The 20,662-nt window shown below is 34.4% G+C and overlaps 1 protein-coding gene and 1 long non-coding RNA gene across 2 annotated transcripts in view; one reads left to right on the plus strand and one right to left on the minus strand.

Annotated features, from left to right (window-relative positions):
• The window catches only part of LOC141502619 (uncharacterized), a 31,378-nt gene extending 16,461 nt beyond the window's left edge, over positions 1-14,917 (plus strand). The window contains exons 2-3 of the long non-coding RNA XR_012472603.1: positions 7,608-7,685; positions 14,764-14,917. This is a non-coding gene — a long non-coding RNA (uncharacterized LOC141502619). The remainder of the gene's footprint in view (positions 1-7,607; positions 7,686-14,763) is intronic.
• ZNF366 (zinc finger protein 366) overlaps positions 4,377-20,662 on the minus strand; it is a 92,749-nt gene continuing 76,463 nt past the window's right edge. The window contains exons 4-5 of the mRNA XM_074207429.1: positions 13,588-13,762; positions 4,377-10,135 (exon numbers count right to left, since the gene is read on the minus strand). Of these exons, the coding sequence (XP_074063530.1) occupies positions 9,600-10,135; positions 13,588-13,762 (711 nt within the window). The 3' untranslated portion in view covers positions 4,377-9,599. The remainder of the gene's footprint in view (positions 10,136-13,587; positions 13,763-20,662) is intronic.

The following is a 20,662-nucleotide window of genomic DNA, read 5'->3' on the forward strand; positions in this document are numbered from 1 at the left end:
ATAGCTCGATCTCCCTAATGAACAGTGATGCAAAATCTTTTTGGGGGGGTAAGGCAATGGGGTTAAGTGACTTGCCCAAGGTCACACAGCTAGGTAATTAGTAAGTGTCTGAGACTGGATTTGAACTCTGGTCCTCCAGGGCTGGTGCTCTATGTACTGTGTCACCTAGCTGTCCCCAATGCAAGAATCTTAAATAAAATTTTAGCAAAGGGGTTACAGCAAGTTATTACTAGGATAATACACCATGATCAGTAGGATTTATACCAGGTAGACAGGAATGATTGAATATTAGGAAAATACTCAACATAATTGAACATATCAATAATAAAATCAACAGAAATCATTATTTCAATAAATTAAAAACTGAGAGCATAGGAATAAATTGAGTTTACCTTAAAATAAGCAGTATCTATCTTAAAACCATCAATAAATATTATATGTAATGGGGACAAACTAGGGGCATTTCCAATAAGATCAGGGCTGAAACAAGGATGCCCATTATCACTATTACTATTCAATATAATATTAGAAATGTTAACTTTAGTAATAAGAGAAGAAAAAGAAATTGAAGGAATTAGAAATGGCAATGAGCAAGGAAAACCTTTACTCTGCAGATGATATGATGGTATACTTAGAGAACCCTAGAAAATCATCTAAAATAATATTTGAGACAATTAACAAATTTGGCAAAGTAGCAGTATATAAAATAAACCCATATAAATCATCAGCATTTCTAAATACGAACAACTAAGCTCAATCAAGGTCAAGAGATAGAAAGAGAAATTATGTTAAAGTAACTGCAGACAACATAAAATACTTGGGAATCAAACTCCCAAGACAAACCCCAAAATTATATGAATACAATTACAAAACACTTCACACAAAGGTAAATCTAAACATTTGGAAAAATGCCAATTGTTCATGGTTAGGTCAAGCTGATATACTTTAAAATGGCAAATTCTACCCAAATTAAATTACTTATTTAGTGCCATACCAACCAAACTACCAAATCACTATTTTATTGACCTAGAAATAGTAATAAAATTCTTCTAGTATAACAAAAGGTCAAGAATATCAAGAAAACTTTTAAAAAAATGTAAAGGATGGGGGTGATGATCAATCTTAATGGACTTGCTCATTCCATCAGTGCAACAATCAGGCACAATTTGGGGATATCTGTGATGGAGAATGCCATCTGTATCCAGAGAAAGAATTGTGGAGTTTGAACAAAGACCAAAGACTGTTACCTTTAATTAAAAAAAAACTTATCTTATTATGGAATTTTTCTATCTCTTATACTTTATTTTTTTTCCTTAAGGATATGATTTCTTTCTTATCACATTCAACTTAGATCAATGGAAAGATCAAAGACTAAAAGACTGCCTTCCCTGTAGGGTTTGGGAGGGAAGTGAGATTGGGGGAAAATTGTAGAATCAAAATAAATAAATAAATTTTAAAAAATAAAAAAGAAATGAGTAGTGAATCAATGGATTAGGAAAAGAAATAGTAGTAAATGACTCAGGTGATATATTGTTTGTTTAAACTCAATTAGCTTATGGGATAAGAACACACTATTCAACAAAAACTGCTGGAAAAACTGGAAAATAGTGTAGCAAAACCTAGGCATAGACCCCCATCTCATACCCTATACCAAAATAAGGTTAAAATGGGTATAGGATTAAGACATAAAGGGCAATACTGTAGATCATTAACAGATCAAGAAATACTCTGTCAGATCTATGGAAAAAGGAGAAATTTATGACCAAACAAGAAATAAAATTTATTATAAAATAATTTTGACAGTATTAAATTAAAAAGTTTTTGCACTAATTAAACCAATGCTGCCAAGATTAGAAGTAAAACAGAAAGCTGGTAAACAATTTTCATAGCTAGCAGTTCTGATAAAGATCTATTTCTAAAATATACAGAGTACTGACACAAATTTACAAGGTTACAAGTCTTCCCCAGTGATAAATGGTCAGAAGATATGAACGGGAAGTTTTCAAAAAAAAAGAAATTAAAGCTATATACAGTCATATGAAAAAATGCTCCAAATCATTACAGATTAGAGAAATGCAAATTAAAACAACTATGAGGTACCAACTCATACCTATCAAATTGGCTAAGATGACAAAAAAGAGAAAATGAGAGGCTGAAGAGGTTTGGGAAGACTGAGACATTAAAACACCATCGGTGGAATTGTAAATTGATCCAACCATTCTAAAGAGCAACATGGAACTATGCCCAAAAAGTAATAAAACTAATCACATCCTTTGATCCAGCAATACCAATACTAGGCCTATATCCCATAAAAAATGGGAAAAGTCCCACATGCTCCAAAATATTTGTAGCAGTTCTTTTTGTAGTGACAAAGAATTGAAAATTGAGGGAATACCCATCAATTGGGGAATGGTTAAACAAATTACAGTATATGAATGCTATGAAACACTTTTGTTCTATTAGAAACCATGAATGGTTGGACTCTAGAGAATGGAGAGAATTACATGAACTGATGCTGAATGAAGGGAACAGAACCAACAGAACATTGTACACATTGACAACAACATTGTGAATTGATCAACTTTTATAGATGCAACTCCTCTCAGCAGTTTAGAGAGCTAGGACAACCCTAGGATACCTGTTATGGACAATGCCATCCACATACAAAGAAAAACAAAACAAAACAAAAAACAAACTACAAAATCTGAATGAACCTGAATGTTCACTTTTTAAAAATTTCTCTTATGTTTTTCCTTCCTATTCCAACTTTTTTTTTCCTTTTCCCTTAGTCCTAATTCCTCATACAAAAAATGACTAATATGTAAACATGTTAAACACAAATGTTCACTAGACTGTTCACCATTGAGGGGAAGGGAGTGGGAAGGGAGAGTGGAAGAAAATTGTATCATTTATAAAAATGCATGTGGAAAAATGTTGAAAAATTTTTATAATATGTAATTAGAAAAATAAAATACAATATCAATAAAAAAGAAATTCCTTAAAAATTAGATTTGAACAAATGGAAGCTAACATCTCCATGAGACATCAAGAAACAATAAAAGCAAGTCAAAAGGAGGAAAAATAGAAGAAAATGGAAATAGAAATGGAATAGAAAATAGAAATAGAAAATGGAATAGAAAATAGAAGAAATAGAAATAGAAGAAAATAGAAATAGAAGAAAACAGAAAATATTTCATTGGAAAAAACCTAAAATAGTTTGAGGAGAGTTCATTTAAGAATTATTGGACTACTTGAAAGCCATGATCAGGAAAAAAAAAGAGCCTAGACATCATATTTCAAAATATTACAAAGAAAACCTTCCCTGATATCTTAGTTCCAGAGGACAAAATAGAAATGGAAAGAATCCATTGATTACATTCTGAAAGAGATAAAAAATGAAAACTTCTAGGAATATTATAGTTAAATCCCAGAACTCCCAGGTCAAGGAGAAAGTATTGCAAGCAGCCAGAAAGAAACAATTCAAATATCATGGAACCATATTCAGGATAATCCAAGCTTTCACATTTTCTACATTAAAGGAGTGGAGAGTTTGAAATATGGTATTCCAGGAGGCAAAGGAACTAGGATTACAATCAGGAACAATCTACCTGGTAAAATCTACTATAATCCTTCAGAAAAGAAAATGGATATTTAATCAACTAGTCTACTTTCAAGTGTTCCTGATGAAAATGCCAGAGTTAAATAGAAAATTTGATAGTGACTCAAGTGTAAAAATGTAAGCATGAAAGAGAAATCAGAAGGAACTCACAGATGGTGAAACTGTTTATACTCCTAGATAGGAAGATGATATCTGTAACTCCTAAGATCTTTATCATTATTGGTATGGTTAGGAGTTAACATAGACATAAAGTATGGATGTGAGTTGAGAATAATGAGATAATCTCAAAAAAAAATTAGTTACTGGGAAAAAAGAAGAGAGGTAGAAGGGGAAAAATTATCTCACAAAGAACTTTTATGGTAGAGGAGAAAATGAAGGGTGGACAATGATTGAACCTCACTCTCACAGAATTGATTCAAAGAAAGAAATACACAGACATTCAGACACACGGTGACACACACACACACACACACACACACACACACACACACACGCAGACATACATTTAGTTGGGTATAGAAATCTAACCTAACAAGGAAGGAGGAGAGGAAGGGGAAAAGAGAAGAGGGAAGTGAAAGGGTAGGTAGTCAAGGGAGGCAATAATGAGAAACAAAGAGACCTTTGAGGATAAAAAGAAAAAATGATAAAGGAAAATATATAATTAGTAATCACAATTGTAAATGTAAATGGAATGAACTCAGTCATAAAATGAAGAGATACCAGAATGGATCAGAAACCAGAATTCAACAAGAGACAAAGAAAAGTATATACAAGACATAGTTTTTAAAAAATTCCTAGAGAAGAATCTATTATGCTTCATCTGAAATAAGAAAAAAAAAAGGCAGGGGTAGCGATCATCATCTCAGACAAAATGAAAACAAATATGCACCTAATTACAAGAGATGCTTAGGGAACTACACTTGGACAAAAGTTACCACAGACAATGAAACAGGAGCAAAAAATTTTAACAGTGAGTTTCTCAGAAAAAAAGTTTCATTTGTCAAACAAAGGGAACTGAGCCAAATTAAAAAAAAAGAGCCACTGCCCAAGTGATAAATAGCCCAAAGATATGAACACTTTTCTAAAGAAATCAAACTCCCAATACTCTCATGAAAAAATGCTCTAAATCACTATTTATTAGAGAAATGCAAATTAAAACAGCTCTGAGGTATTATTACACATCTATCATCAACTAACATGACAGAAAAAGAAAATGACAGCTATTGGGGAGCATGTGGGAAAATAGGTAAACTAATAAATTTTTTGAAGAGTTGTGACTGATCTGACTATTCAGGAGAATTTGAAACCAGACTCAAAGAGCAATAAAACTGTTCATAACCTTTGACCCAGAAATACAATTAGTTGGTCTGTAAGAAGAAATTGAAGAAAAGGGAAAAGGACCTTTGTATACATATATTTATAGCAGTTCTTTTTATGGTGACAAAAAATTGGAAATCAAGGAGATGCTCAACAATTAGGAAATGGTTGAACAAAATGTGCTATAAGATGGAATTATATTGTACTATAAGAAATGGTGAGGGGAATAGTTTCAGAAAAACATAAGACCTATATGAACTGATGCAAAGTAAAGTGAAAAGAATCAAGAGATTCTGTGTATAGTAATAGCAATGATGTAATGATGATCAAGATTTGGCTATGCTCTATCAGAGAGAAAACTGATGTGCAATTAAAGTATAATCTTTTTTCTTTTTTGTGACAATATAGAAATGTTTTGTATGATTTCATATGTACAGTAGGTATTATGTTCTTAGTGGGAAAAGAGATAGAAGTCCCAAAATGTTTTAAATGTTAAAAGAACCTTTGAACTAGGGGAAAATAACAGATGAACAGATTCTTAAATATAAAATACAAAAAAAAGTTTGGAAATGGATGGGATCTAAAGGTATGAATGAGACACTTTTATAGGTATTTTCATTACAGAAATTTATCTATTTAAGAAGACCAAACTGGATTTTTGAACACATCTTTATTTGCTTAAATTAACAAAAGACAGGCTGTGTTATTTCCAGGTAAAACTGCTTAAGCAGTGAAGTATAATGTTAAGTATCCACAACTTGAGTTACAGTATATTTGGCCTCTCTTTTAAATAGTAAAATGGCATTCTGTACATCGATATCTGGTGCAGTTTTCCAAATGTGTTAGCTGTTACGTTCTATTCTCGCTTAGCAAAGATTTTCATTCCAAATTATGTTAATATCTTATTAAATACCTGCTTAGTTTAATACATGCATAGCACTTTCTCCCATCTATAGACATTCACACTTAGACCTCCTTTACCCTAAGGTCAGTGCCATTCTGGAAGGTGCAGTTGGAATCATATTGAACCTCAGTTTCATGACTGGGGGAGAGGAAGGGAGGAATTGAAGGAACAGAGTAGAGTTGAAAACAGGGAGGGGAAGTTTATACTAATGACCTAGCTTCAAAATATTAATATGTAATGTTAATATCTTGACATGCTCCTTGAAACCCAAACTGGAAATTCTAGAGCAATGTTGTCAAACTCAGGGTGCTGCTAGGAGAGTGCTGGTCTTGGGGCCTGGAAGACCTGAGTTCAAATCCAGTCTTAAGACTGGAAATATTTAAAATATTTACTTACTAGCTGTATGACCCTAAGTCATTTTGCCTCATTTTCCTCATTTGTAAAATGTAATAGCACCTATTTCCCAAAGTTGTGAAGATCAAATGAGATAACTGTAAATTACTCATCACAGTGACATCCAGTAAGCTCTATTATTAAATAGCAACAGAGTCACTAAGTTGTATGTAAGGATCCCTGCAGATAGCATATTGATTTAGAAAATTACTTTTATTCATTTTGTTAGATATTTCCCAATTACTTTTTAATCTGGTTCCTGCTGACCAGGCTTCATATTTGGCATCTCTGCTCTAGAGCATTATCTAAAATGATATCTGAGAATTAATGTCAAACTTCCTAAAATGGGAATTCTGATAACATTCCTTTGGTTCTTAAAAATGGTTTTCTTGATGAACCCTTTAAAATTTCCTTTTGATGTCAGATGGCTCAATGGAGTGAGATAGCCAACACAAAGATATATGGCATTATATGCCAGGACACTGAAGAACCTATGAACCTATATCCATGATTCCACTGAGGAATCAGACATAACTCAATGGGCAGCCTTTAATGATCTAAAATCTAACCTTATTCTCATTTTAAATCAGTTAATCTTTTTGTCACCACATTGAAGCCTCAGACACCAAAACATTGGCAAAAATGAACACAGCCCACAACTGACTTTATTCCAACACCAACTTTTAACAACTACTAAACAATCATGTTTCATTTATATAATATTAGTCTAACCATCAATCATCACTTCCAATAATCACTATGTTGGCTGGAAACATCTACTAGACCTTTATTACTCACATGTCCGGCAAGAAGTTTTTCAAAGGTGATATTTTTAAAAGAAATCACTAACTTTTTTATTGTCCAACTTCCAAACTCTAAACATTTCAAATGAAATCACGAAGAGGGCATTCACATGGAAGAAGACAACTCACTAAGCTCAGTCACTTGTCAGGTTTTCAATTCAATTTGTTTATTCAACTTGTCATGGAGACTACACTAGGAATATACTTGTGGGTCCAGTTTGACTGCTTTCCTTTGAAGTCATTCAGCTTATTCACAATGCCCTTATATTCCAGATTTCTATAGTTGTCATTCCCTAGAAGGTTGGAAATCATGGAAAGGCATTTTTATTCTGGCACTAATGCCAGTGAATTGGTTGGCATGGTCAACAAATTGACCTGAAGGAAGGGATGGGGAAGAAATGAAATATTACCTCAAGCAGGTCAACCAATTTAAGCCAGTTCCTGCTTCCTAGCTCAAAGGAATATTTGCCTTTCAGGGACTGGGCTGTTGTTATAAAGTGGTTTCTTTTATTCTGTATCTCTACCAGATTTCTATTATTTATAACTGTGGAATTTGCCTCTCTAATTACAGAGGAGGAAGGTGTGGCTTACTGGAATGACCTTATGACTGTGCACTATGACTGGCTCCTGGCAAGATGATGACCTAAAGGTAGGTTGGTTCACTGAATTCAAATCTGCCACAGGAAATCATACTCAAAAGTATATTGCTATCATGAGAACACACCTCTGGTCAAATTTCTTTGATCATTCCTTTCTGTGAAAAGTTTTCATAATGATGTGCCATCTCAATGAATTATTATTTTTCTACATTTTTAGAATGATCCCCTTTCTCTCTAAGAATAGTTAATGGGATAAGCTGTTGAGCAATAGGAATTCCAAAGATGGGGATGTGGAAGACAGATGGACGCTGGGCAGTAACTGACTCCTACCTTAGTATCTGAATGTAGAAGGCACTTATTTAGATGTGGGAAATGCCCTGGCATCACAGAACCCTGAACTAATCTCTTGGGAGATCAGAAAAGAAGAAATACATTTTTCAAGTATTTGGCATTAACTTACAAATATAACTACAATTGAAGGTATCTTGAGATCATCATATTTGCCAAGAGGCTTCTAGTGAAATTGCAGGCAGAGTGACCAGTTAGAAATCAGCCTATCAGCATTTTTTCAAAACAATTAAATGCAAACAGACTCCACTTGAATCCTCTTATACAAAAGATGTGTATGTAATGCACCCATCTCTACATGTATACCAATATATAGATGTGTTATATATGTGCATATTCTATCAATAATTAAGCAATGTAGAAATGTTAAGTTGGAAATCTGTGATTTTCTTGACTGAGAGTGAACCAAATCAATCATGCTGATGACTTGACTCTTTAGAAATCAGGTGTTGAGAGGGTTCCAAAGGCAGGTGAATAATGCTATAATATTTCATTTATGTTAGGCTTCTGGTCACTGTTGTAAAACCTCCAAAAGTCAAAGCCTAAATGTCAAGGGGAATATCTTTCCCAGCTCTAGGCCTGAGATGATAGAAGAGTGATAAATTACTTCTCCCTTAGCATCCCCCCCCCACATTCCATTGGTTTTTGTTGGCATAAAATTCAGGTATGGTGATGGGCAAATTTCTCAAGATCCTCTGATCATAAAATTGAATGCTTGAAGGAACTTTAGAGATCATTCAAGATAGCTGGAAAGGGACTTTTCTGGTATTGGTGAACAAGCCTGGGACTAGTTGGCCTCCACAGCTGGTGTTCTTTCCTGATGTTCACATTCTGTGTTTGGCTAGAAATCGAGATCACATATATTATCAGATGCCAGTGGAAGACTTTGTCTCCAGTCTTTCCTCAACAAAAGGGAACTGGGACAGGACACTAGTAGATATAGTTAAGAACTTGAGTTTTTTGTTTTTTCTCAATCCAAATTCTCAGACACTTGATAGCATAGAAAGTCTTATCTTAGATCTTATCTCACCCTTCCATCTTGGGAGCATCCAGGTCCTGTGACTAACTCTTGAATTATTGGAGTCATTTCTTGTAGGTACAGTAAAGTAAATGCTATTGTCATATATGCAAGTGCATATTAGATTTTAGTCTATTTGGGAAAAAATATTTTCTTGAGATCTACCACATCTATTTGTTATTAAAATCATCATTAGTAAGCTAATACCTGAAGAACCTTTTGCTATTTGTCAACTAGAAAAAAAAAAGGTATGGTTGTGTGATGCATATGGGCAGTACTGGAAAGAGGAAAACAAAATCCCTGTAACCAACTGAAAGTCCACTTATAATTAAATATCCATGGGAACATTACATTGTTCTAATAGAAGAGACTATAATAACATTGAAGAGAAGACTCCAGACTGTGTTATGGACATTAAAGGGCCAACAGACCACCTGTAAGGCATTGACTTTGCCTTCAATTGTTCTTACTGACTTGGTCCAATCATCTTTAAGGAGCTGTCCAAATAGGCAGCCCTCAGTAAACTGTAGCTCCTACAGAAAGCTGCATCTTTGCCGCCCAGTTCTCATTTTCCAAAGGTAATTTCAAAGCTGTCCATTTAGATACCTAAAAGCATCGCTTGTTTTTCCATTTTCCTCTCCAGTAATTCTTTTAAACTCTCATTCCTGTGCTTAAAATAAAGATAATCAGAAAAAGAAGACTCAAGCCTGCCACTCTGAAAAGCCCTGAAGCCGTGAACCTCATCTTTGCATGCAAAGTCTCTCTCCTGGCCTCCTTTGGCACTGATGCTGTCTCTCCCTTTCTCTTCCAAGGTTTCATTCAGAGGGCCTTCTTCCTTCTCACCATAGGACTCTTGCAGGGTTTTCATCACTTGCTCGGTTTTTCTAGACAGGTCCTGGGGGGTGTACAGCGATTTATCCTTTTGGTAGGTATCAGGGCTATACTGTTCAGGCTCATAGCAAGCATCTTCCTCTTCCTCCTCTGGGCACGAGCTCCCCTTGGCACTCTCTCCATCGGAGTGAAAGGGAGTCCCCTTCTCCCGGGGTTTCTGTGAAAGGTCAAAAGGTTCTTCTTGTTCCAAGCTTCTCAACACCCCTACTGTCTGGGATAGGGCCATCCTTCCTCTTCCAAAACCTAATGCACACAAGAAAGAATTGAAGTGGCAGAAAGAGCTGTTGAAAAATGGAGCATTCTGATGAATACTTAGAATGACTGAGCTGCCCCTCAGAGAAAGGTTAAATAAATGTGTCTTTCTTCCTTTCTTTCAAAGGTGGAAGGTCTATGGGTGTAGAACTTGACTAATCTGCAAGACTCTTGTTTAGTTTCGCTGAACAGAACTTTTTTTTCCTTCCTTCTTTATTACAAGGGATGTAAGGCAGGAAAGAAGGATAAACTTGTATTAAGTTTTAAGATTTAAAGTATTTAAGTATTAAGACTATTAAGAGATAAAAGATATTAAAATTTTTACTAAGAAATGGAGGGCATTTCTGATGACAAATTTTTGCTTTGGAATCATTTTGGCTTTTTTGAAAATATAAAAAAGAAAAAGAAAAAATCTCCTCTAACTTTCTGTCAGAGTTACAAAACTAAGGCTGAGAATAGTCAAATTCTCTCAGGATTGTAGTTTAAGAACTAGATAGCAATTTAAAAAATTATCTAATCTGAATCCTCTATAAGAGGTGAAGAAAATAATGTGACCGGCCCTAGGTTACAGGGGTAAAGTAGCAAAGCTGGGTCTCTACTTAGACTTCAGAAGCATCTATATTACCTGACTAGATGTTTTCCCTTGCCAGACTGCCCCAGTGCCTCAAAGGAAGAGTTTTTTGGAGACCTGTGCTTTTGAATTAGGGGCTAGCTAAACTATTATCCCATGAATTCAAGAGCATGATTTAGAGAGAATGAAACAGACTTAAGTAGAGTCTGCTGCAGAAGGGACAAGGGAAGATTAGGAATACAGAATATTGTCTCGACCTGAAAGCATGCCATGGGAAGTGAAAGAGTTATTTACTGGAGTTTAAGGTGGAGCATTGAATGGAATGTTAAAGGGAGAAGTAGAGAAATGTTGCCTAGGTTTCAATTCTGTCCAGTTCCCATAAGACTTATCTAGTATATCTTTTCCCTGTCAGATCTATGATGAGGGATATTTTCATTTAAATTTTAATTTAATCTCCTTTTGAAAGAAGAATGTGTTATCACTTTACAAACAAAAACGCTGAAATAACTGAAATCCCTTAACTTTTGTCCCATTAACAAAGTCAGTACAAAACTGACATTCCTTAGGGTGGAACATAAATTTTGAATGAAATTTTATTATTAAATTACATTTCAATGAATCCACTCCCAGCTACTGTGGTCAGCTCCATCTCTTTCTGTAGATGCCTTTTTGAAATATTAGTACAGTTTGGAAAATAGCTGCTAGTATTAGAAATACAAACTTTCTGAAAAGTTATGGGGGGAAGCATGTTTTTGTTGTCATTTTTAAATTAAATATAACATCTGTTTTAATAGCCTCTTTTACTGTGACTAGTATTAACTTGTAACTTTGAGAGTCAAATGGAATGTTTAGGATTTGACAATTGAGGCTCACAGTTTAAGAAACTGAGAAGAATAAGTTAGTTTAAATGATTGAAGAGAAACTATGGTGAAGACAAACAGAAAGAGGATGGAAAACTTCTTTGGGAGAATTGTTAACCTATTTTATGAAGAAACATTATAACAATAACATGAGAAGTGAATCTGGACAGAAAATGGTAAGAATGATAGCTGGAAAAAAGCTCAAGATGCTTTTTTCTGTCAGGGTTGGAGAAATAAACTGAAGACAGAAAAAAGATAGATCCAAATGAAACTAGTATAATCTTTATCTTGTAAAAAAGATGAAGAAGGAATTGTATGAAAATACTTTGCTATAGTGGAGGAACTAAATGTATTTTTAGAATGTATTTGTATGAAAATACTTTGTTATAGAGGAAGAACTAAATGTATATAAAATGTCTGTAGTTATAGGGGTGGTTTGAGGTAATGTTGGTTGTGATCTTTCTCAGAATTAAAACTATTTAAACAATAATTGTATATATATAATTTTAATATTGGTTTTATTATAAATAAATTGAACACTGTATTCAGTAGCTTTAATCCTAGGGAACTAGTAGTTTTATTATTAGAGGAACAAAACTACTTATGAGAAAAAAGGTATTTTCATTTATTAAATAAATATTACTTGATGAACTGAGGTGGGGGCTCAGATAAAGAGACATGTTGAAATTTTACTAATTAATAAAGGAATATCCAAACATATTTGCCTGGATTACATTAGAGTTCAGGATGATGAGATTAAATGTGAGACTAAGTTAAATAACAGCCTGAATGGTGACATACAGGTGAGGTAAGGTTTATGCTAAATCATATTTTAAAGTTGTAATGGATTAAAGCTATTAGTGTGGTGAAGGGAAGTCCTTCCTAGTAGCTCTATTGCATCTTAAAATTTGAAGTTTGGAGTTTAAAATGACACATTTTTCCATCTTGAATTTTTCCAATTGTTTTTCTATGAATCTTTAGATTTATGCCAGAAGTTATTTGTTAAATTTCTAAAAGCCTGTTTATTGATGAAATTTTCAGTCCTGACTATCTTTCTCTCTAGGAAGTCTAGTTTGACATCAATTGATCTATAATGTATTTTAAAACTATAACTAAAATTAAAGTTAAAATTGTTTGGTATGACTATGATTTTAATACATATAGGGTTATATAGTTGGAAAAGAAAGCCCTGGGGAACTTTTTCTACTAGAGAAAGGCAAACTTGGTTCCTTGCAGTTCTATGAATATAGAGAATCATGGAAATAAACACTTCAGAATTATAGCCATGAACTGGGAATTTGTGAGGCAAGAGAGTCCAGAACTTTCCCATTAGATCTATTAAACATGGAGATTTACTCATCCTAAAAATGAGTAAGATCCATTTTGCCCAAGAATGGAGAAAAATCTCCCTGGATGTATTTATTTATAAAAATTGGCCAAGGAGAGCCATCCAAAAATGGGAATCAGCTCCTTCCTGACCAATATGATCATCTTTATAAAATTTTAAGAAAAGTAAAGGATTCCTGAAGTTTCTATCAGTTTTTAAACCTAAAACTGAGTATCTGCCTCATTCTTTCTCCTTTTCTCTTCCACCTCCATCCTACTTCCCCAGTCAAATGTAATTTAATTGAAACTAAAAGTGAACTGGCACTAACAAACACTAACCCAATGGCACTTCTACAGTCAGATTCAATGGACAATTCTTTAGCAGGTGAAGTGTGTAGCCCTCCTTTGAAGGAGATTGCAGAATATGAAGTTTTATTAACAAATCTCACTATCTTTTCAGCTGAGTCCCTAAAACCATGACCCTCTTCTCTTTCCCTAACTATTAACGTAATTAAAGCCCTTCTGAAATGAACAACAGGATTATCCTGTTGTTCATTTCAGAAGCCATGGAAGTAGGAGAAATAAAAAGTTAGAATAAAAAGTAATAAATTATAGCAAGCATCTGTGATCTGGATTCTAGCTCAGTCATGAGAATCAGAAGTCTCAAAGCAGAAGTGATGGCTCACCTTGGGAGTGAAATCCTCTCTCCATCACACCATGTTTGACCTTCATGTGGCGGGTCAGATTCCCTTTCAAGGTGAACTTGCTGGGGCAGTAGAGGCACTTGAAGGGTTTGCTGTCTGAATGGAGGTGCATATGACCCATGAGATTATGCATTCGGTTAAACTCCTTCCCACACAACTGTTGGAAATAAGAGAAAGTACACACAAGTTTATCTACAAGGGCTGCAGACAAGGAAAGTACCACATTTAGAGCCCCATATAAAGATGTACAGCTACTACTAAAGCTGACTTGTTTTGAATCTTTCAACTCTGAACCGCTTCCAAGGAAAATGATGCTGTGGAAGTCCAGGGTGGGGTCAGAATTCGGCCCTTCTTCAGAGATGGAGCAGATAGGGGCATTGGGGTCACATACTCTTGGGTTGTTAGGTTTTGTTTTGTTGGAGGTGGGGGAAGGGAGTTAACCATATGATAAAAATAAAAGGACACCTAAATATCTTTCTGAATCAACAGCAATTATGACTCAAGAAACTCCAACCCATGGCCTGTGTTACACTTTTAAAAACTGCAGGTGTTGTAGGCAATTTATTTCTTTATTTTCATCCATTTGTACATATTTCCAAGTTACAAAATTTCTTCCACCCTCCCTTCCCATCCCCCTCCCCTCAGCAGGGAACAGTCAGGTTAGCATTTTACATACATATTTTGTTAAACATATTTATAATTGGCATGAGGAATTAGGATTGAGGGAAAGAGATACACTGATGTGTACAATAATATTCCTGACTTTTTAATGCAATACTTAAATAAGAATCGGTACTATTTTTTTTTAAATGGAGAGAGCCCAAAGAATATCTCAAAGAATAGGTGAATTTTTGCTTTGACTACAGAATGGAAATATTAGGAATTATCTGAATTTTATCTTTCTCATCTGCTCCTGCCAGTCTAACTGATCAATGGATTTGGACAGAAGAAATGGGTTCCAATCCTAGTAATTCTTAATATATGGGATGATGGGATTGGACTAGATCAATGATGTCAACTCAAATAGAATGTGGGTCACTGTATATAAGGATCCCTGACAGCTCATATTGACTTAGAAAAATCACATGATAAAATAGAATGTAAGTAATACTATTTATTTTTCTAAATATTTAACAATTACATTTTAATCTGATTCAGGCATACCCAGTTAGTGAGGAAGCTGACTGCAAGTTTAACACCTCTGGACTAAAGGATCTCTGAAGTTAATTTCAGGTACAAATCCTAATATGATCTAATTAAGTATAAGTAAGTTATAATTTAGAAAGATTTCTTGAAGACACTTACTTTCCTAGCTATAGGTTTCTGTGTCCAACAAATTTGGTTACGTAGTAACTTCTAAATAAAATCTTACTGAGTGACTTCTATTAGACTGTCATTGATATAAGATTCTCCTTAACCTAGAATTCAGTTTTCATTTTTGTTTCTGGGCCCACAAATTCTGAAAGAGGAGTTGAACAATGACTCAAAAGCTTTGCAGTGAACAATTTTTGCTTGGACAGTGGACACATATGCCCCCTGGGGTTATAAGAACAATGAAAACATTCATGAATTATCTTCAGTTTCTACTTCAAACAAAAAGTTTTGTTGTTGTTTAGTTAAAGGGCTGTCCCTTGACTTCAGATTACAATGGTAATTAATAAATAAAAGTATAGTCTTGTTTTTTGTACTTGTAAGTCAAGCTCAGTCAACACTTTCTTATTTCTTTAAGAAATGCCTGGGACCTAGGGATAAAACAATTTCAATAATGGATGGCAGTTTTTGGATTTAAACAAAATATCCCAGATTTGCTAAATTTTGTCTCCATCCATTATTCAGCCTGTCTTTATATGCAACATTTATAATCCAATTGTCTTTCCAGGAAAACTACACATCATTCTCTTTCATGTTTAAGGGGCCAATCCAACTGGCCACTTTACTGCTTGCTGACCACACAGGACCTTCCATTTCCAACCTGTGTCTTTGCCAAAGCTGATCCTTCTGCCTGGAAAGCATTCTCTTGTCACTTCTGCCCTTCAAGGTTACCCAGACTCAGGAGCCCTTTCTTACATGAAGCCTCTCCTGATTCCCCCCACCCCACTCACACACACAGTTTTTTGTGCCTTTTCCCCCAATTCTTGTGCATATAGTTTGTATTGCTTTATCAGTGTATATGTTGTATGTCTCCTTCTCCTGACTCATGGAAGAGATTTTCATTTCTGTCTTTGAATACCCAGTGGCTTGCAGAACACCTGGCACAATGTTTACTGAATAAATGGATGTTGTAACCTAGATACAAAAGTTGGTCTGTTTGCTGACTAGTATGCCTATCTGTTTACTGGCACTGTCTCTAAGTCTTGCCAAAATGAAGGAAAAGTATTAAAGTAATTCAAAACTTGGGAGGATGATGGGATCATCAAGAAAGGACCAAAAAAAGATCAACTGCTAAGGAAGGGCTAACACTTTCAGTGATAGTACTAAGACCAAAAACAAACAAACAAACAACCCAGTCATGGCAGACTAGAATGGTGGACTTCAATTTGATAAGATGAAATTTAATTGAAATAAATATAAAATTTTACACTTGGTTTCAAAAATCCAAATGTAAGGGCAGGATGGGGGAATATGGCTAAGTAGAGTTCACATCACAAAGAAGTATGGGGTTAATTAGACTGCAAGATCAAAATGAACCCACAGCATGACAGTTGCTATTTTTAAAAAGCTAATTTGATCTTAGACTACATTAATAGAAATGCAGCAAGAGACAGGAAAATCCCTACTCTACTTTGTCCTGGTCAGAACACAGCAGAAGTCAATTCTAAGTGCTGGATTTTAGACTTGGTGAACAGGAGTCTGCTTCTAAGACTCTGCTTTGCTTTTTTTTAGTATTATGGAGCCTTTGGTACCTTGAAAGTCTAGGAAAGCCTATAAAATATAACAATGTTTTTTAAATATTTGATAGAAATGCTCAGTTTTCATTTAAAGGCTATTGAAAATAAAGATATTTTTTTTTTCACCATTCAAGTTCATCAACATCCTGTAATCTAATCATGAACTCAAGGTGAAGAACTTCTGACCTTAAGGTTAAAGAGAAGGGAGATTTGGCCTGGAGAAAATTTGTAGGGAGGTGGGCAGCTGTCATGTAAAAGAGATGCTTCTTGTTGTTCAGTTGTTCAGTCCCATCCAAATCTCTTTTGTGACCCTATTTGGTGTTTTCTTGGCAAAGATACAGGAGTGGTTTGCCATTTCCTTCTCTAACTCATTTTAGAGATGAGAAAACTGGGGCAAACAGGGTTAAGTGACTTGCCCAGGATCACATACCTAGTGTTTGAGGCCAGTTTTGAACTCAAGGTGATTCTAAGCTTTATCCACTGCTCCGATTATATTTTTACTAGAGACAACTAGATGGCATAATGAATAGAGTAATGAACTAGGAGTCAGGAAGACTCAACTTTAGAAGACTGAGCTATTGGGGCCCCTGGGCAAGTCCTTTAACCACTACCTGCCTCAATTTCCTCATCTGTAAAACGTAAATAATATTAGTACATACTTCCCTGGATAAAGTGAAATGTTTTAAAGGTGCTTTGCAAACATTAAAGCACTATATAAATGCATCTTACTATTGTTGTTATCCTCCCTTCCCAAAGAATTAGGGGCATTAGAGAGTAGAGGGAAAGAATTACAGAAAGGCACATTTCAGTTCAATAAAAGAAAAATGAAACCCTCCCTAACAAGGAAAGATACTAAAAAGTAGAATGAGTTGCCTCAGAGGGCATTGAGTCTCCCACTAGTGAAGCCCATCAGTCAGGGACTGGATCATTACAGAAGTCTATTGAGGTATGGGCTAGACTCAGTGGCCTTTGAAATCCTGTCCTGCTCTGAAATGCTAATTCAGATTCAAAGTGATTTTTACTTTGAGAAGCACTGAAATGTCAAAACACATAGAAAAGGGTAGTTTCATGATACAAACCTGAAGTTAACTGTGTGAGTGTGGCATAGAAAATTAAAAACTATGAACAAAGGTATTTGTGAGATGGTCATTCTGGTGATTTTTTTTGGATGAGCTGAAGAAACTGAGAAAGATTAGAAAAATAGTTTCTCTTTGCAGAGAGTAGGATTTTCTATGAGTCAAAAATATACCTTATTACTTTTTTCTTGGTTTGTTTTATGGGAGGCAAGGTCACATAACTTTTAAGAATCAAATCTCTGAATCAAGATTTGAACTCAGGTCCTCCTGACTCCATATCAGTGCTTTATCCACCAAATTACCTAGCTGGTTTTTAAATGACCTTAAATTTTTAGAGCTATTGGCATGTTTTCAAACAGGGATATATACTTTGTAAGAAAATGACCAAATTTCAGACATGCCAATGTAGTAGAAAGGGAATGAATATAATGTATTTTGGAACCAAAGGTTATTCTTGCAATCACCCCCCCTCCCCTTCCCATTTAATTTATTATATTTTAAGTAGCTTTTTATGTGGATTTTTTTTATGGAAAGATAAGGTCAAAATAGAGTTGGGGAGAGAGTGAGAGAGAGTGAGAGAGAGAATTCCAGTTTGGTTTAACCAGGACTGCTTGAAACCTCTCCAGTACCACATTCATGAACACAAAACATTTAGCTTTATTACATCTTGAGAAAGTAATAAGTTTTAATAAACTTAGAGACACAGTCTCTATTTTCCTACATCAAATTTAATTAGTATGTAAATAGCAAATTAGGGATATGAAAAGAGCATTTTTTTATTGATGAGGAGTATCATTCCAGGTTTAAACACTTGGGAATCAGGAAGACTCATCTTTCAGAGTTCAAAAATAGCTTCAGACACTTAGTAGCTTTGTGATATTGGGCAAGTCACTTAACTCTGGTTGCCTCAGTTTTCTCCTCTGTAAAAAATAAGTTGGAGAAGGAAATGGCAAACTCCAGTATCTTTGATAAGAAAACCCAAATGGGGTCACATAACTGAAAAATGCCTGAACAAAAGCAACACAACCTTAAACTCTTAGCACAAAGACGTTAGTACTTTTTTGTGATCTCTCAGACCCTTTCAAGGTCTGGTTTCTCATACTTCTCAGAATACTATCATGTAGAAGTTTTCTACTACTCTTTTAAAAAGTAAAAATAATAGCTATTGGAACAGAGACACATTAACTTGGATACATAATTCAAAGCATAAATTATAACTGATTCCATGTCAAAGAAATCACCTTTTTGAAAAATACATATTAAAAAAGAAAACAATAACATAACTGGGTTGGGAAGAAAAGAGATTCATAGCTAAGAAGAAATAGAGGTTGATGTCAAAGACAAGAAAGAAATGAGTTAATTTAAATTATTCATTTATATATATATATATGCATAAAATTTTTTAAAATCCTCCTTCACAATAAAATACAATAAGACTGATATTAAAAGGAAAATGATGGAATAGGAAAATGTGACAAATAACTGATGTAAAAATACAAAAAGATCTGATATATAAATATAGGAGGTCAATACCAAAGGACATTTATTATATAGATGAAAGAAATGAAGATTTTATACACATAGGGGTACTCATAATAATTTATTACATGGAAAAATCTCACTAGCAATACCTTAAAATAAACTTAGACAAGCTTAATTTTTCCTGGACTTATGATCTATCTCATTGTTGTAAGGAAAAATATTTAAACCAGAGGTTATGTGATTGTCCAGGATTATATAGCCATTAAGCATCAGGAGCAGTACTTGAACTCAGGTCTTTCAATTTTTCAAAAATAGATAAAAATTCCTATCCCAATATTGCTAGGACATGGGGAGACATGATCATTTCCTTTAGCATATATTTCAAGATTAATCTCAATAAGTCATAACTACCCATTCTTTAACCCAATAATTCTGCTTTGAGGAATAAACTTGAAGGCAATAATCCCAAAAGTTGGGAGGAGGGAGAAGAATTTACCTAAAGATGTTCGTTGAGATCCTATCTGTAATCATGAAAATGAAACAACTAATGTTCAATCATAGGTTTAGAACAAAGCAAAACATGGGTTTGTTAATACAGAATAGAATATTAGATGCTTAAAATGGGAAGAGGCTGATACCTGGAAAAGTATGTAGTGAAAATAAATATACATATGACATATATATGCATCAAAGATACTACACACACACACACACACACACACACACACACCTGTCTAATGATAGCCTTTTCTGGAGTGAGGTAAGGAGGGAGGGAGAAAAAGTAAAAATAAAAATTTTACAGTAGAAAACAAAAGAAAGCTTAGAAAAAAAGCAAAGTAGGATAGCCTTGAAAATGATGTATACTATTTATTACAGTTTTCAAAAAAGTAAACAGTGTGAAATGGAAATGTTCTCCCTTGTCTTTCTATTTAATTTCAAAATGAATAAAAAATTTTAAAATACTGAATACAAGACAGTGTTTATGTAGTAACTGTGACTGCATAAACACATATACAGTGATCACAAGGAAAGTTGGAATGCTACAAATAGCTAGAATTGAATATTCAGTAGACCCTATGGTGAGATACTAACCCCTCAACAAATTATACTAGTTGTTTTTGTCAAGAAATTTTGGCTGTTGACATTGTTTCCTGGATAGTCTGAGTAAAAACAACCACTAGGAGCTTCAGTCTCTCTCTGACATTTGGCTGGCAAACAACCACAGCCAGCTCAGAGGCAGGGAAGCTTAAATTCACAGAAATTAAGTTTCCTTGCTGCATATTTGTGTTGGATAACTCTGCCTTGCTAGAACTAAGTGCACCTTATTTTGTTGAGAGTTGAATATCTTACCAATTTCCATTTTGTTCCAGTATCAGACCCCCAGACCTGAGTCAAAAAAAAAAACCTTTTCTTTCCTTTAAAAATAAAATTTTAAATTTAATATTACTTTAAACAAGTCAGGATTAAATTAGCTAAATTGACAGTGTAATCCAGAGGGAAAAAACCATGAAGTCTGAATGAAGACCAAAGCATACTATTTTCACTTTTTAAAATTTGCTTTATGTTTTTCCTTTTCATGTTTTTCTCCCTTTTGTTCTGATTCTTCTTTCA

This window comes from Macrotis lagotis, chromosome X, assembly GCF_037893015.1.
Source record: "Macrotis lagotis isolate mMagLag1 chromosome X, bilby.v1.9.chrom.fasta, whole genome shotgun sequence".
Taxonomy (NCBI): Eukaryota; Metazoa; Chordata; class Mammalia; order Peramelemorphia; family Peramelidae; genus Macrotis; species Macrotis lagotis.